This window comes from Aquarana catesbeiana, linkage group LG06 (genome assembly GCF_042186555.1).
Source record: "Aquarana catesbeiana isolate 2022-GZ linkage group LG06, ASM4218655v1, whole genome shotgun sequence".
NCBI classification, from domain to species: domain Eukaryota; kingdom Metazoa; phylum Chordata; class Amphibia; order Anura; family Ranidae; genus Aquarana; species Aquarana catesbeiana.
The window spans coordinates 21900324-21912724 of record NC_133329.1 but is presented as its reverse complement, the minus strand read 5'-3'; the positions used below and the strand labels follow the sequence as shown (position 1 = coordinate 21912724).

The following is a 12401-nucleotide window of genomic DNA, read 5'->3' as shown; positions in this document are numbered from 1 at the left end:
TCAATTTTTTTTTATTTTGGAAATGCATGTCTGATCGGGGCATCACATTTGAAAAAGCAATCTAGACTGCTTTTAAATACGATAATTTTTTTTCTGTGACCAAATTAAGTCGATAATTAATTAGTTCACCAGTTTGTATCTCATTTACACTTTCACTTAAGGTGTAGTCACTTTTTTGAGGGGTGTCAAAATCAGATTCGTGACAACTCGGGTCTTCATAATATGCCAGTTTTCTTTTTTTGACAATGATTGGACTCTCTATATTTTTACCAATGATTGTCTTATCTTTATTTCCAGGTTGTGATGGAAAATCACATACTGGAGGTGAAAGAGGGAGCAATGGCTCCCCCTCTTCGGTATTAGAAATCTCGGCAAATTCTGAAGATCTGCTATTTCTAATTTTGGAATGAATGTCCGGTGTCGAGGCCAGAAGTGGTCTCATTAATTCATTATCAAAATATGAATGATCTAAATTTACAAATCGTTTGTCCGCTAGTTTACAGTAGGTTTCTTCTGACTCAAAAGATGGAAAATCAAACAGGCCTGTTTGCATACCAACATCAATGTTTGTCACAGTTTTTTCTTTTTTTTTTTATGACAGTCACAGTTGCAGCCTATGTTTGGAATTGAAGCTGCCGTTGAACTGGCAGACATCATGAACTCTTTACGAGCAATTTTTGCTAGTCTACTTTCCAATTTGCTTTCTGAAATTTTTGATATTGTTGGTATTTCTTTAAAAATTGTAGGTATCGATCCTGTTTTTAATTTTCTTCTTGTACCTTCAAAAATAAAACAATCAGAAGAGAAATGTTCAGAACATATGCAAAAAGAATCTCCTCATTTGTCTGCCATTATCAGCGCCGTGAATTTATCAATCATAGAATGACTAATGACTGCGTGCTCCAACCAAATTTTGATTTGATCAGAATTCTTTGGGAAACCGTACAATGTTATGTTTGCTGGAGTAGATATTTTCCCACTCACGTGGCTGCAATTTTGTATAAAGCAGCTCGGCATTTCTAGGAAACAAAAGTTTCAAGAATTAAAATATATAAATACATATTATTATATTAAAATAAGCATATGTAGAGAGAGAGAAAGAACATAAAATACATAATAAATTAAAAAAATAAATAAAGAAAATAATATTTTTTGTAAAATAATCATGGTTTATAATAATTAAAAAAAACATTTGAGAGAGAATGAGAAAAACAGAAGAGCGAGCAACAGAAAAGCGAGTGAGAGAAATAAATAGAAAGAGAGAAGAACAAGCGATAGAAGAGCGAGTGCAATAAAGCTAGAGAGAAGAGCTAGCTAGAGAAATAAAGAGAGAAAGAATAGCGAGCAATAGATGAGCGAGCGAGAGAAGAGATAGCTTGATAAAGAAAGAGAGAGAAAAGCAAACAAGATGAAGAAAGTAAAAAAGAAAAGCTAGAGCGAGTGAGTGTGAGAGTGAGTGAGCTGGAAAAATATACAAACTTAGAAAAGAAGAGTGAGCTAGAGAAGACAGAGAAAAAGAGAAGACAAAGAAAGTGAGAAGAGCAAGCGAGATAAAGAAAGAGAGAAGAGCGAGCAAGAGAACAGTGAGAGAAAGAAAGTGAAAGAGAAAAGAGCAACCGATGAAAAAAAAGAGAAAGAGAGAAGAGTGAGCGAAAAAAAGAAAAGGGAGAAGAGCGAGCAATATAACTCCTTCCCAACAGCCTGCTCACTATCACCCACCAGCCTGATCACTCCCTCCCACCAGCATGCTCACTCCCTCCCACCAGCCTGCTCACTCCCTCCCACCCCCCTGCTCACTCCCTCCCACCAGCCTGCTCAGGAGGTGAGAGAGCAGGCTTGTGGGGGGTAGTGAGCAGAGAGGTGGGAGAGAGGTGAGCAGGGAGGTGGGAGGGAGTGAGCAGGCTTGTGAGAGGTAGTGAGCAGGCTGGTGTGCGGTAGTGATATGGCTGGTGGGTGGTAGTGAGCAGGCTGGTGGGAAGGACTGAGCAGGCTGGTGGGAGGGAGTGAGCAGGGAGGTGGGAGGAAGTGAGCAGGTTAGTGAGAGGTATGAGCAGGAGGTGGGAGGGAGTGAGCAGGGAGTTGGGAGGTAGTGAGCAGGGAGATGGAAGGTAGTGAGCAGGCTGGTGGGAGGGATTGAACAAGGAGGTGGTGGGAGGGATTGAACAGGGAGGTGGGAGGGATTGAACAGGGAGGTGGGAGGGAGTGAGCAGGCTAGTGAGAGGTAATGAGCAAGCTGGTGGGAAGGAGTGAGCAGGAAGGTAGGAGGGAGTGAGCAGGGAGGTAGGAGGGAGTGAGCAGGCTGGTGGGGGGGAGTGATCAGGCTGGTGGGTGGTAGTGAGCAGGCTGGTGGGAAAGAGTGAGCAGAGAGGTGAGCAGGGAGGTGGGGGGATTGAACAGGGAGGTGGGAGGGAGTGAGCATTGAGGTGGGAGGGAGTGAGCAGGCTAGTGAGAGGTAGTGAGCAAGCTGGTAGGAGGGAATGTGCAGGGAGGTGGGAGGGAGTGAGCAGGGAGGTGGGAGGGAGTGAGCAGGCTAGTGGGAGGTAGTGAGCAGGCTGGTGGTAGGAAGTGAGCAGGGAGGTGGGAGGGAGTGAGCAGGGAGGTGGGAGGGAGTGAGCAGGGAGGTGTGAGGGAGTGAGCAGGCTGGTGGGAGGTAGTGAGAAGGCTGGTGGGAGGGAGTGAGCAGGCTGGTGGGAGGGAATGATCAGGCTGGTGGGTGTTAGTGAGCAGGCTGGTGGGAAGGAGTGAGCAGGGAGGTGAGCGGGGAGGTGAGAGGGAGTGAGCAGGCTGGTGGGAGGTAGTGAGCAGGCTGGTGGGAGGGAGTGAGCAGGCTGGTGAGAGGGAGTGAGCAGGGAGGTGGGAGGGAGTGAGCAGGGAGGTTGGAGGGAGTGAGCAGGCTGGTGGGAGGTACTGAGAAGGCTGGTGGGAGAGAGTGAGCAGGGAGGTGGGAGGGATTGAGCAGGGAGGTGGGAGGGAGGGAGCAGGCTAGTGAGAGGTAGTGAGCAAGCTGGTGGGAAGGAGTGAGCAGGGAGGTGGGAGGGAGTGAGCAGGGAGGTGGGAGGGAGTGAGCAGGGAGGTGGGAGGAAGTGAGCAGGCTAGTGAGAGGTACTGAGCAAGCTGGTGGGAGGGAATGTGCAGGGAGGTGGGAGGGAGTGAGCAGGGAGGTGGGAGGGAGTGAGCAGGCTAGTGGGTGGTAGTGAGCAGGCTGGTGGGAGTTAGTGAGCAGGCTGGTGGGAGGGAGTGAGCAGGGAGGTGGGAGGGAGTGAGCAGGCTGGTGGGGGGGGTTAGGCTGGAGGAAAGGAGTGAGCAGGGAGGTGAGCGGGGAAGTGGGAAGGAGTGAGTAGGCTGGTGGGAGGTAATGAGCAGACTGGTGGGAGGGAGTGAGCAGGGAGGTGGGAGGGAGTTTTCCGGAGAGGTGGGAGGGAGTGAGCAGGCTAGCGAGAGGCAGTGAGCAAGCTGGTGGGAGGGGATGTGCAGGGAGGTGGGAGGGAGTGAGCAGGGAGGTGGGAGGGAGTGAGCAGGCTAGTGGGAGGTAGTGAGCAGGCTAGTGGGAGGTAGTGAGCAGGCTGGTGGGAGGTAGTGAGCAGGGAGGTGGGAGGGAGTGAGCAGGGAGGTGGGAGGGAGTGAGCAGGCTGGTGGGAGGGAGTAAGCAAGCTGGTGGGAGGGAGTGAGCAGGGAGGTGGGAGGGAGTGAGCAGGGAGGTGGGAGGGAATGAGAAATGGTGGAATAGAGGAGAGAAGATCTAAAATATATACTGTAACCAAAAGAAAAAAAATACAATAACAATATCTGGCAATTGATGAAAATTGTTATTTTACCAAAAATAACCAATCGTTCTGAGGATACAAATCAAAATGAATCTAAAATATAAAATTAAAAATGAATATAAAAATAATAACAATACAAAAAAAATCATAAAAATAAATAGGGGAATAGAAAGTCAATTTAAATTTCAATAAATAAAAAAAAAGGCATAGAAAACCATTTAAAAATACAAAGGCTTATAACTGGGATGGAATATTAACTTCAAATAAACAAAAAAAATGTATTTAAAAATAAATAAACAATAATCCAAAAAAAATTAGAAAAAATAATAAATAAAAAAAATAAATATAAAAAAATGTTTTAAATGTTAAAAAAAATAAAATAAAATACAAAAAAATACAATATGCCATCACTTACTGTACCTTTTGTTTTTGAAAAATTGCTGGTGATGAGCAATCAGGGTGCAATCGATAGAACAAAGCCTCTCACCGCACGTCCTTCTCCTATGCTGGTCGCTCTGTCTCTGCTGTTAGAGGATGTAAACAAACAATGGCGCCAAAATCCCTCTAGAATCGCGTCACTTCCGGTTTTGAAGTACCGCGATTCTAGCCTTCAGCGCTGCCCTCTGCCTCCTGGGAAATGATGACACACTTCTCCCAGGAGCAGTAGTGAGTTGAGGCGCTGAGGGAAGTGACGTCAGGAACCCTGGCACTGAAGGAGGCAGATTTCGAGGTACCACATAGCAACGGGGAAAAAAAGGTAAGTAAAAAAAAAAATTTTTCTCCAAATTTTTTTTTTATTGATTTCATGCACATTTATGACTTTTGTTTTTTTGGGGATATATGATGTATCTTACTTAACCACTTCAGCCCCGGAAGGATTTACCCCCTTCCTGACCAGAGCACTTTTTACAATTTGGCACTGCGTCGCTTTAACTGCTAATTGCGCGGTCATGCAATGCTGTAACCAAACGAAATTTGCGTCCTTTTCTTCCCACAAATAGAGCTTTCTTTTGATGGTATTTGATCACCTCTGCCGTTTTTATTTTTTGCGCTATACACGGAAAAAGACCGAAAATTTTGAAAAAAAATGATATTTTCTACTTTTTGTTCTAAAAAAAATCCAATAAACTCAATTTTAGTCATACATTTAGGCCAAAATGTATTTGGCCACATGTCTTTGGTAAAAAAAATGTCAATAAGTGTATATTTATTGGTTTGCGCAAAAGTTATAGCGCCTACAAACTAGGGTACATTTTCTGGAATTTACACAGTCTTTAATTTATGACTGCCTATGTCATTTCTTGAGGTGCTAAAATGACAGGGCAGTACAAAACCCCCACAAATGACCCCATTTTGGAAAGTAGACACCCCAAGGAAATTGCTGAGAGGCATGTTGAGCCCATTGAATATTCATTTTTTTTGTCCCAAGTGATTGAATAATGAAAAAAAAAAAAAAAAAAAACAAAATTACAAAAAGTTGTCACTAAATGATATATTGCTCACACAGGCCATGGGCCTATGTGGAATTGCACCCCAAAATACATTTAGCTGCTTCTCCTGAGTATGGGGATACCACATGTGTGGGACTTTTTGGGAGCCTAGCCGCATACGGGGCCCCGAAAACCAATCACTGCCTTCAGGATTTCTAAGGGCGTACATTTTTGATTTTACTCCTCACTACCTATCACAGTTTTGAAGGCCATAAAATGCCCAGATGGCACAAACCCCCCCCAAATGACCCCATTTTGGAAAGTAGACACCCCAAGCTATTTGCTGAGAGGCATGTTGAGTCCATGGAATATTTTATATTTTGACACAAGTTGCGGGAAAGTGACAATTTATTTTTTTTTTTTTTTTTTTTTGCACAAAGTTGTCACTAAATGATATATTGCTCACACAGGTCATGGGCATATGTGGAATTGGACCCCAAAATACATTTAGCTGCTTCTCCTGAGTATGGGGATACCACATGTGTGGGACTTTTTGGGAGCCTAGCCGCGTACGGGACCCCGAAAACCAATCACCGCCTTCAGGATTTCTAAGGGTGTACATTTTTGATTTCACTCTTCACTGCCTATCACAGTTTCGGAGGCCATGGAATGCCCAGGTGGCACAAACCCCCCCCAAATGACCCCATTTTGGAAAGTAGACACCCCAAGCTATTTGCTGAGAGGCATGGTGAGTATTTTGCAGCTCTCATTTGTTTTTGAAAATGAAGAAAGACAAAAAAAAAAATTTTTTTTTTCTTTTTTTAATTTTCAAAACTTTGTGACAAAAAGTGAGGTCTGCAAAATACTCACTATACCTCTCAGCAAATAGCTTGGGGTGTCTACTTTCCAAAATGGGGTCATTTGGGGGGGGGTTTGTGCCACCTGGGCATTCCATGGCCTCCGAGACTGTGATAGGCAGTGAAGAGTGAAATCAAAAATTTACGCCCTTAGAAAGCCTGAAGGCGGTGCTTGGTTTTCGGGGTCCCATACGTGGCTAGGCTCCCAAAAAGTCTCACACATGTGGTATCCCCGTACTCAGGAGAAGCAACAGAATGTATTTTGGGGTGTAATTTCACATATTCCCATGGCATGTTTGAGCAATATATCATTTAGTGACAACTTTGTGCAAAAAAAAAAAAAAATAATAATAATTTGTCTCTTTCCCGCAACTTGTGTCACAATATAAAATATTCCATGGACTCGACATGCCTCTCAGCAAATAGCTTGGGGTGTCTACTTTCCAAAATGGGGTCATTTGGGGGGGTTTGAACTGTCCTGGCATTTTATGCACAACATTTAGAAGCTTATGTCACACATCACCCACTCTTCTAACCACTTGAAGACAAAGCCCTTTCTGACACTTTTTGATTACATGAAAAAATTATTTTTTTTTGCAAGAAAATTACTTTGAACCCCCACACATTATATATTTTTTTAAAGCAAATGCCCTACAGATTAAAATGGTGGGTGTTTAATTTTTTTTTTTCACACAGTATTTGCGCAGCGATTTTTCAAACGCATTTTTTGGGGAAAAAACACACTTTTTTACATTTTAATGCACTAAAACACACTATATTGCCCAAATGTTTGATGAAATAAAAAAGATGATCTTAGGCCGAGTACATGGATACCAAACATGACATGCTTTACAACTGTGCACAAACGTGCAGTGACAACAAAATAAATACATTTTTAAAAGCCTTTAAAAGCCTTTACAGGTTACCACTTTAGATTTACAGAGGAGGTCTACTGCTAAAATTACTGCCCTCGATCTGACCGTCGCGGTGATACCTCACATGCATGGTGCAATTGCTGTTTACATTTGACGCCAGACCGACGCTTGCGTTCGCCTTAGCGCGAGAGCAGGGGGGACAGGGGTGCTTTTTTTTTTTTTTTTTTTTTCTTTATTATTTTTTTGCTTTTTTATCTTATTTTAAAACTGTTCCTTTCATTTTTTTTTTTTTTTAATCATTTTTATTGTTATCTCAGGGAATGTAAATATCCCCTATGATAGCAATAGGTAGTGACAGGTACTCTTTTTTGAAAAAATTGGGGTCTATTAGACCCTAGATTTCTCCTCTGCCCTCAAAGCATCTGACCACACCAAGATCGGTGTGATAAAATGCTTCCCCAATTTCCCAATGGCGCTATTTACATCCGGCGAAATCTAAGTCATAAAATGCTCGTAGCTTCCGGTTTCTTAGGCCATAGAGATGTTTGGAGCCACTCTGGTCTCTGATCAGGTCTATGGTCAGCTGGCTGAATCACCGGCTGCATTCTCAGGTTCCCTGTTGAGACAGGAGAGCCAGAGAAAAACACGGAAGACGGTGGGGGGGGGGGGGCATTCTCTCCCACTGCTTGTAAAAGCAGTCTAGAGGCTAATTAGCCGCTAGGATTGCTTCTACATGAAAGCCGACCGCTGGCTGAAAAGAATGATACCAAGATGATACCTAAACCTGCAAGCATCATTCTGGTATAACCACTCAAAGTCGTGAATGCTGTACTCAGACAAAAATATGGTTAACAATAAAGCACAGTAAACGGTAAAGTATAAAAAATTGCAGACCTGAAAAGCAAACATGATAAAACATAATAACAATAAAACATTGCAGAATAGAATACAGTAAAAAAGAGCAGAACAATAGAGAGAATAGAGAGAGAGAGAATAGAGAGAGAACAATAAAACGACAACTATTATTTTTTATTTTATATTTTTGTTTGTGTTTTTTTTTTTTTTTTTTCACTTTTTTTGTAACTGTAACTTTTATAACTGTAACCGGTTCCAGGTTCGGGTCTCTCAAAATGCGATGGCATCTTGGGAGACCCTGTGAAAGTGTGTCCTAGTCTGTGCAATGCTGTACCCTACGCTAATACTCAGCTAGTGAATGGTAGCGTTCAAAACATTCACCAATGCAAAGACCAGGATTGTCAGGACAGGAGGGACAATAATAGCGGGTGTCACGCCTATATCCGCGCTTACTGCAGACACATCTTTTTTGGGGGGGTTCGCTGGGTAGGGGTACTTGGGAGGACATAAAAATGCCTCTCATGCAGCCGACTGCATTTGGTTGGGGATGTGAATGGGGGAAGTACGGGCGCTGCAGAAGTGGTGGGTTCCCAATTAGGATTGGCGAATGCAGCAGGAAGGGCATTATGGGCACGACGGGCCTGTGTTTGTCTTTTTGGTGGCAGCGGGACACTACTTGTGCTTGCCACCTCACCAGCTTGAACTGCACTTATGGGACTCGCCACGTCACCAAGTGTTACTGCAGTGCTGGTTTGACTACGACCGGGGTGTACTAGGCCGCTGGCGCTTGCCAGTTCACCAAAACGCTACCAAAAAAACTGTTAACGATCGCAGGGATCAGGCCTGACTCTGCGAACGCTGCAGTTATGCATTTAGTGTTTTGTAAGTGACAGTGATCGATCGATACTGCACTTGGGTGGGCTGGGCTGGGCCGGGCGGAGGGGCAAAACACAGGTGCTAGCAGGTATCTGGGCTGATCCCGCTAACACTGCGTTTTTGGGAACCCTAAACTGCTGGGGACGCCAGTATAGATCTGATCGGATCAGATATTGATCAGTTCAGATACTATACCACTAAGGGAGGTGTACAGTGCGTGCGTGGGTGTTAGCGCTACTGGCACTAACCTGACGCTGCCTGGGGCTGGTGCTTGCCAGTTCACCAAAACGCTACAAAAAAAACTGTTAGCGATCGCAGGGATCAGGCCTGACTCTGCGAACGCTGCAGTTATGCGTTTAGTGTTTTGTAAGTGACAGTGATCGATCGATACTGCACTTGGGTGGGCTGGGCTGGGCCGGGCGGAGGGGTAAAACGCAGTTGCTAGCAGGTATCTGGGCTGATCCCGCTAACACTGCGTTTGTGGGAACCCTAAACTGCTGGGGACGCTAGTATAGATCTGATCGGATCAGATATTGATGCGTTCAGATACTATACCACTAAGGGAGGTGTACGGTGCGTGGGTGTTAGCGGTACTGGCACTAACCTGACGCTGCCTGGGGCTGGTGCTTGCCATTTCACCAAAATGCTACCAAAAAAACTGTTAGCGATCGCAGGGATCAGGCCTGACTCAGCGAACGCTGCAGTTATGCGTTTAGTGTTTTGTAAGTGACAGTGATCGATCGATACTGCACTTGGGTGGGCTGGGCCGAGCTGGGCGGAGGGGCAAAACGCAGGTGCTAGCAGGTATCTGGGCTGATCCCGCTAACACTGTGTTTTTGGGAACCCTAAACTGCTGGGGACGCTAGTATAGATCTGATCGGATCAGATATTGATGCGATCAGATACTATACCACTAAGGGAGGCGTATGCTGCGTGCGTGGGTGTTAGCGGTACTGGCGCTAATCTGACCCTGCCTGGGGCGACGCATATCACCGCCGGGCGATCAGGGGGCTAAATCTTTATTCGGTAATAAACGGCGGGTTCCCTGACACTATAAAAAATAAACAAACTAACCAGCGTCACCCGTAACGGTTATACAGTGATCAGTGGTGAAAGGGTTAACTAGGGGGCAATCAAGGGGTTAAAACATTTATTAGATAGTATATGGGGGTCCCTGTCGCTATAAAACTCTGACGGCGAACCTAAATATTTACGTCCCTAACTAGCATCACCAGCGACACTAATACAGCGATCAGAAAAATGATCGCTTAGCGACACTGGTGACAGGGGGTGATCAAGGGGTTAAAACTTTATTAGGGGGGGTTAGGGGGGTACCCTAGACCTACAGGGGGCCTAACACTCACTGCCCTGACACTGTAACTGTCACAAACTGACACCAATACAGTAATCAGAAAAAAAAAAAAAAAAACAAAAACCTGCTGGTGTCAGTTTGTGACAGGGGGGGGGGGGGGGTGATTGGGGGGGGATCGGGGGGCGATCGGGGGGGGGGATCGGGGTGTTTTGTGTGCCTGGCATGTTCTACTGTGTGTGTGTGTGTTGTGCACTTACATTGCAGTCTTCTCTCCTCGGCCCGGAACGGAAAATACCGAGCCGAGGAGAGATGACATCATTTCCTCTGCCTCTGTGTACAATACAGAGGCAGGGAAATGATCCCATTGGCTGAGAGCGATCGCGAGGGGGGGGCCACGAATGGATGGCCTCCCCCTCACCTCCGATCGCCGGGGGAGATTTGCCGACCGCCGCAGGCACCGGGGGGGGGTCCGATCGGACCCCCCACCCGCGGGCAGGCAAGGACGTACATATACGTCCTTTTGCCTGCCCGTGCCGCTCTGTCGACGTATATAGTCGTGCGGCGGTCGGCAAGTGGTTAATGTATCTTACTTAATATCTTTAGCCAATCAGCTTATCCCTTTTGTGTCTAAATCACACTGCATTCCTGAATCTTTTTAGATTCAGTTGAGGAGAAGACTGAGTCAGGTTTGGTGATGAGGGAGTGGACTGGAGGAAGTACAGGACTTATTAGAAAAGGAAGCATAGGATTATTATTCTTTATTTCCTACAAAAGTATGAATTAACGAAAAAGGCAATCTCACAAAAGTAACAATAACTAAATTATGAGTAGTGTACCGAATAAAATGAAAACTAATATCTAACAAAATTACGAATTTTGAATCACAGTAAATGAGACTAATGGAATTACGAATATTCCGTATCAACAAAAATATAACTGTTACGAAAATACGAACGAGTCGGAATATGAAAACTTGCGTCTTATGAAATTACTAATCGTTACAAATCAATGGAAACGTAAAGAAACTAAACAAAACTAAATTTTTTGTTGTGCACATGTCTACCTGTTATGGCCCATGGTATCTCAAGGGATGTTGTTCGTCCCTTGTAATAACAATAAAGTTGATCCAAAAAAAAACAAAACAAAAAAAAACATTAAAGGTACAAAATTTACCGTAAATAAAATAAATAGTAAAGTAAAAAAAAATAAGAATTCAACTTTTATTATTTGTACTGCCATTATAATAGTAAATGTTCAATGTGTTCCTTTTGTTTTGTAGCAGAACACAAATTCCATCCTGGATGTTCTCTTGGTGGTAAGACAATTTTACTTTATAAAGGAGATACTCTTAAAGTGATATTAAAGTCAGTTTTTATTTTTTTTGTTTAAAAATAACAAACCCATACCTCCCAACTTTTTGAGATGGGAATGAGGGACACCTATTAGCAAAAGTATGTAGGAATAGGACACACCCTCTGCTGCACCCCCTTAAAGGAGAATTACACACAAAAAATGATTAGTTAAACCCACAAGTGCCTTTTTTTACCATTATTATTCTTTTCTATTGGCTTTTGATATTTACAAATTTAGAAATCAGGTGAAATATTTAGCACTGAGAAACACTTTTTGAAAGATAAAAATTGCATTTTATATACAGCTATATGGATCAGACCAAAATGAGGAACAGATGAGGAGAAAAGAGGGGCAGAGGGACTTTTTTCCACATCAGGGATAGTTGGGAGCTATGCAAACATGTTATACTTATCTGCCCTGTGTAATGGTTTTGCACAGAGCAGCCCCAATCTTCCTCTTCTCGGGTCCCTCGCCAGGACTCCTGGTCCTACAGCAAGCAGCTTGCTATGGGGAGGCCCGAGCCGAGCCACTGTTCTGTGTGTCCATTCAGACATGGAGCTGTGGCTCGGCCCCACCCCTCCTCTCTCCTCATTGGCTCACTGACTGTGATTGACAACAGCTGGAGCCAATGGTGCCCGCTGCTGTGTCTCTGTCAACCAGGAAGGAGAGATGGGGCTCAGGTAAATATTAGGGGGGCTGAGGGGGACTGCTGCACACAGAAGGTTTAATAGAACGCATTAACCACTTGGCTTAAATTGCTGGGAGGCATCTATGTATGTCCTCCCGTTCTCCCAGGGGGCGCGCTCTGTGATAGCTGAGTCGGTGAGACTCGGCTGATCATAGATGGGGTAAAGGGCCAATCACAGCAGGCCCTTTACCATGTGATCAGCTGTCAGGCAATAACAGCTGATTACAGAAATCAAATGCCGGTTAACGTTTTTTTTCCTTCACGCTATCAGCATGAAGGAAAAAGAAGTTGCAGGTGCTGTTAGAGGGAGAAAGGTCCCAACTGTGCTGAAAATCAGTGCCATCTTTGCTCACCAGTGCCACATATCAGTGCCCATCAGTGCCCACCAGTA

General features: G+C 44.4%; 1 protein-coding gene across 2 annotated transcripts in view; it reads left to right on the top strand.

The window, feature by feature from the left end:
* The window catches only part of LOC141148220 (uncharacterized), a 118037-nt gene that overhangs the window by 64466 nt on the left and 41170 nt on the right, over window positions 1–12401 (top strand). For both annotated transcript variants that reach the window (XM_073635463.1, XM_073635462.1), the window contains one exon: window positions 11249–11284. In XM_073635463.1, the coding sequence (XP_073491564.1) occupies window positions 11249–11284 (36 nt within the window). The remainder of the gene's footprint in view (window positions 1–11248; window positions 11285–12401) is intronic.